Genomic DNA, 6,000 nt, shown 5'->3' on the forward strand with positions numbered 1-6,000 from the left:
ACATTCGATTTCTACCGTTACAGCTACTCACTTCAGCCACCGTAATGGCAGTCAATAAACTATACCTACTGGCCTACATTATGATGAACATAAAAAAGTGAAATTTAGTCGAATTAAACCAGGTGATGCTGAAGGATGTGGGACTAGGAAACTACACTAAAATTAGTAGATGAGTTCCGCTGTTTTGGGAGCAAATTAACTGACGAAAGGTGATCAGAAAGTTAGCTGTCAGCCAACAACGCCAAAAATTGACAAAAACACATGCGCGCGCACGCACGCACGCACTCACTCACTCATTCACACACACACACACACACACACACACACACACACACACACACACACACACAACCAATCTGTGGTAGATGGAGCCAGACTCAGCGTCTTCACTATATGGTGAATAGCAACTATCCCTTTTTTAAAAATATTGTTACATTCCATTCTGAATTTTCCATTGTTTGATGATGGGTGAAGTAGAGAGGCTGTAAAATGCAGACTGGCAATAACAAGAGAGGCATCTCTGGAAAAGCATTCAGTAACTTTATAAATAAGGCATGAAGACAAACGATAGGATGTTGTATTAATTTGAGAGGATCATGCTTTTCTCATGGTCAGTCATATGCAGCTCACTCTAGGGGTGGGAAATCCAAAGAATTTATGTATCTACTCACCAAATAACAAGGTGACACATGAAGTTCATAAGCAATTATTGTGATAGAATATGCTAAGTATGATATATGTATAATGATAACAAAACCAAGTTTTCTTTCATTACATTAAATATAGCTGTATTGAGAATATGATGATTTAGTATAGCTTTATAATTTCTGTATTTAAATGTAGATTATTTTAGGATAAAAAAAATCAACTGCCAATGACTGGTTTTCACATCGGGTGCTCCCTTTGTTCCCCTGTTGTGTACTATAGTGACTGTGCGGTGGTAGTTTTTGTGTTTCTAGAGATACGAGTTGTCTCTGATGAACACTCACCATCGAGGACAAAATACTGGGTTCTAAGTAACAGTACCCAGAATGTTCTGAGTAACAGAATCCAGTATGTTGTCATCGACAGTGACTATCAGAGACAAGGGTATCATCAGGAGTGCCCCATGGAAGTATGACAGAACTGCTTTAATTTTCTACATAGGCTACGTAAATGATATGGTGGATAGTGCTGGCAGCAATCTGCGAATGTTTGTCGATGATGCTGTGGTGTACAGTAGAGCAGCTGAAAGAGGGTAGAAGATGACATAGACAAAATTTCTAGTTGGTGTGAAAAATGGCAGCTAGCTTCAAATGTAGATAAATGTGAGTTACTGCAGGTAAGTAGGAAAAACAAACCCATTATGTTCGAATACAATATTACTAGTGTGCTGCTACACACAGTTACCCCAGGAAAAGTTTGAGATTTATCTATGTTTGAAATTCTGAAGGTGGCAGGGGTAAAATATAGGGAGCGAAAGGCTATTTACAATTTGTACAGAAACCAGATGGCAGTTATAAGAGTCGAGGGACATGAAAGGGAAGCAGTGGTTGGGAAGGGAGTGAGACAGGGTTGTATCCTCTCTCCGATGTTATTCAATCTGTATATTCAGCAAGCAGTAAAGGAAACAAAAGAAAAGTTCGGAGTACGCATTAAAATCCATGGAGAAGAAATAAAAACTTTGAGGTTCGCCGATGACATTGTAATTCTGTCAGAGACAGCAAAGGACTTGGAAGAGCAGTTGAATGGAATGGATAGTGTCTTGAAAGGAGGGTATAAGATGAACATCAACAAAAGCAAAACGAGGATAATGGAATGTAGTCGAATTAAATTGGGTAATGCTGAGGGAATTAGATTAGGAAATGAGACATTTAAAGTAGTAAAGGAGTTTTGCTATTTGGGGAGCAAAATAAATGATGATGGTCGAAGTAGAGAGGATATAAAATGTAGACTGGCAATGGCAAGGAAAGCGTTTCTGAAGAAGAGAAATTTGTTAACATCGAGTATACATTTAAGTGTCAGGAAGTCGTTTCTGAAAGTATTTGTATGGAGTGTAGCCATGTATGGTAGTGAAACGTGGACGATAAATAGTTTGGACAAGAAGAGAATAGAAGCTTTCAAAATGTGGTGCTACAGAAGAATGCTGAAGATTAGATGGGTAGATCACATAACTAATGAGGAGGTACTGAATAGGACTGGGGAGAAGAGGAGTTTGTGGCACAACTTGACTAGAAGAAGGGATCGGTTGGTAGGACATTTTCTGGGGCATCAAGGGATCACCAATTTAGTACTGGAGGGCAGCACAGAGGGGAAAAATCGTAGAGGGAGTCCAAGAGATGAATACACTAAGCAGATACCGAAGAATGTAGGCTGCAGTAGGTACTGGGAGATGAAGAAGCTTGCACAGGATAGAGTAGCATGGAGAGCTGCATCAAACCAGTCTCAGGACTGAAGACCACAACAACAACTATGTTATTGAGCTTCTATGAATATTTCTGAATGTTAACGACAGCTTTTTAACATTCTAAAATATTCTCAAATTTTGTAGAATGTTCCTGATTTTTTTTAACACTCTCAGTAGTCTATAGGCCTAAAGAAATGACTGGCAGAGTACTTAATTCCAAATTAGGTATTGTTGAATATTTCAGTGGATTTAAGAGCACCAGGGATACTTTCTGAATGGCATGTTGCCATTTTCATAATTTGTTGCATGATCATTTTCTGGGTAGCATACTAAAATTGCTATGATTTGTTAAATGTTCATTTTTACTATGCTCTATAATGTTCTCGAGTCATCTGGCATGTATCCAGAAAACAAATGAAAATAACAACCATGCAAAGTAAGTTTTTTTTTCAGCTAGTCTAACATCAATTTAATTGTTTGAAAGTCATTTTTGAAGGTAGTTATCTGGAGTGTAGACTCTTATGGAAGGAAACTGTGGACAACAGGCAGCTAATTAAGAAGAGAATAAGTTTTGAAACATGATCATACAGAAAAATATTGAAGAGTAGATGGGTACATCTAATAACTAATGCAAAGGTACAGCGTTGAACTGGGGAAAAAAGAAATCTATGTAACAATTTCACCAAAACAAGAGTACTCGTCAATAAGAAATGTCCTAAAAGAATCATCAATATGGTAATGCAGGAAATGACGTGGATAAAAATTGTAGAGAGACCGAGAAATGAATATAGTAAGCAGGTTCGAATGTCTGTAGGTTGAAGTCCTTATTCAGAGGACGGCCTGAACAAGATAGAACAGCACAGATAGCTGTGTCAAACCAGTCTTTGGACTGAAGATAATACACCACTGTTGATCAATTCATTCAATTAGATTCTCATTAACACACTACCAGGATAAATCAAATACCAACATAAACTCATAATAATGGAAATTACATTGATGCAATACAACTGTTATATATTTTGCGTTATCAACTCTTTGTAGCCACAAAAACTGTGGAAATCTTTTGCTCACCTCTTGTTCAACTAACCTGCAACATAAGTATTACCCACAGCCTCCTTATCCCCATCATCATGCAAACAAGTTCTTTCCAAATCTTAGCAGTATATTTTCGAGTCCTACATCCATTTTATGAACACTTTCCAGACACAGTACACTTGCAAGTATAAACATACATTCCATTATATATAGGAGCCTATTTATTCTCTTCACAAACTAAACATTATTTCCACCAAAATCTAAATATATGATTTGTGTAAACATATCATCTATAGAGGTCGAGTCTTACCTCTGTTACATCATTATCCGATTCCATGATGTACAAGGAGGGTTCTTTTATTGAAGCGACATCACAACTGCACAGACGAGATCACCTACAAGAAAATTCAGTTCGTATTAATGACTGTATCCCCACACACACAAAGCTGGCAGTATAAGTACCCGAACAACGGAAATTATCGCTAAAACGTTGTTACAATTAAAAATTACTAGACACAGTCGTACCTTTCTAAAACAGTTACTGTGATTAAATGACACAAATTTTCCATTCTCTATGTAAATTATGAAATAAAAACAGTATTTACTGTCAGTTTCATATCCCGTTTTTACAGACTGGCAAACTAATAGAGAAAAAGAAACTGCAGCACATAATACCTGGTATTGTGTGTTTTTCACAGTCTAGCAAGCTGGTTTATAATTCCGCCAATTATTATTAATCATCTCGAATAAAAAACAGGTCATGGGTATTAAAGGGAAATCAACAACATTACAAGACCTACCGTAAAACGCAACATAACCAAACGAGAAGTTTGCTGCTTAACAATGCCCAATAAAAATAAAATGTATGACTAGCGACTACAATGTTGCAGTCATGAATGTTCGCTCACAAAATGAACACCTAAATTTGCTATACTTTTCGGCTTAGGAGGAGGAAAAGCGAAAAAATTTACCGAATAGAAAATGAAATCATCACACGTTTTCACGAAGTTATGCACTTCCTAATCAACTTACGTTCTGCTTTTTCTGGGCCCTTCGCCTGAACAAAAACATAAACTCAAAGATTTATTTGTTCATTTAAGTCTTCATTATCCATTAAAAATTCGCTAAATATTTTTTGTTCATGCAATATGACACTTCTCGACGCACATCATAGATACTATTGCAATATTTACGTTCGTTGCAAATACCAACCTGCAAATTGTTGACGTAAGCAACTCCACCTAATGCGTAGACGTCCGTATTATAGCCGTAATCGAATAGTGTTACAGTGTATCGCGACAATATGCACCGAGATGCATGGAACCAGAAATTTGGCATCACGTACGTGTAATAACCAACCTCTTTCTGTTGCCAGACGCCACGCAGTAGTAGAGCATCAGTGTGTGTTGGATTCAAAAAATGCTGACAGCAGCATCAGCATTCCTGGAATTCTGACAGCATTGCATCCGGACAGTTTCACCACAGTCTGTGTTTCACCAAGGCCATTACATCACGTCACTGCCCTGTGAAGGACATCCTCAACCCGCGCTCCACACCTTACACGCATTACGGGAGCTCTCAAATTAATTTGCATGTGTTACTTTTCAAACAATTAACCGCAGTCGCTGCTGACTGCGGGTCTGCAGTTTTGCAGAGATGAGCTGGCAAAGCCTGCGATTGTGACGTCACAATCATAACAAGCGCGGTTTTTACGTACACGTGTGACAACTGCCAAAAACCTCTTTCAAGTTATTATAACCAATATGTATGATGTTTGTAATTGTACTATAACGCATTTTAATGCATATGCACATTGTAAGAATGGACGCACTTACACATCAGACAATTCTGTTTTGGCTGGTCATCTGCATATTGGTTTTTCCTATCAATTTTAACAGTTTCCCAAAAGGCGCCCTACCAGTCTGCCAATTTTATCAATTTCCAGATCTGATGGGCTGTTGTACCAATTTTCAGCCAGTTTACCACTTTCTGGATTTGGCTTCTTATCAAATTTCCAATTTTACGAACAAGTTTTAGGAATTTCCAGTTTGGCATCTTACCAAGTTGCCAATTTTATGTCCAGTTTTAACAATTTCAAGATCTGGCATCCTACCAATTTACAAATTATACATCCAGTTCACCAGTTTTTGGATTTAGTGTACTACCAAATTGCCAATTTTACAATCAGTTTTACCAATTCCTAGATTTAGTGACCTAACAAATCAGCAAATCCACAGTCAGTTTACCAATTTTCATATTTAGTGCCCTACCAAGTTGGCAATTTTACGATGAACTTTACCAATTCACAGATTTGGCGCCATAGCAATTGGCCAGTTGTGCAAGCAATACTATCAATTAAAAAAAAAAAGTACAACTGGTAGTTACCAGACAATGCTGCTGCAAGCTCAATTGCTAGTACTTTATAAACTGCAGGTGTGTGTGGAGGGGGGGGGGGGGTGTTCTTGATTGGTAGGGTTGAAGTAACAGCAGTCATGGTCCACAGGATTTCTTTCCAGCCTGTCAGACTTGCTGTTATTCGGCAACATCAGATAAATGCTAGAAAACTACTGCTGTTT

The 6,000-nt window shown here is 37.9% G+C and overlaps 1 protein-coding gene across 3 annotated transcripts in view; it reads right to left on the reverse strand.

The window, feature by feature from the left end:
* LOC126213592 (uncharacterized) overlaps nucleotides 1-4,996 on the reverse strand; it is a 313,729-nt gene extending 308,733 nt beyond the window's left edge. The window contains exons 1-2 of one of the 3 annotated variants that reach the window (XM_049941451.1): nucleotides 4,784-4,996; nucleotides 3,735-3,819 (exon numbers count right to left, since the gene is read on the reverse strand). In XM_049941451.1, the coding sequence (XP_049797408.1) occupies nucleotides 3,735-3,761 (27 nt within the window). In that variant the 5' untranslated portion in view covers nucleotides 3,762-3,819; nucleotides 4,784-4,996. The other 2 variants (XM_049941452.1, XM_049941450.1) reach the window with 2 other exon arrangements.
* Nucleotides 4,997-6,000: the final 1,004 nt, after the last annotated feature.

The sequence above is a fragment of the Schistocerca nitens genome, chromosome 11 (genome assembly GCF_023898315.1).
Source record: "Schistocerca nitens isolate TAMUIC-IGC-003100 chromosome 11, iqSchNite1.1, whole genome shotgun sequence".
In the NCBI taxonomy this organism is placed as follows: domain Eukaryota; kingdom Metazoa; phylum Arthropoda; class Insecta; order Orthoptera; family Acrididae; genus Schistocerca; species Schistocerca nitens.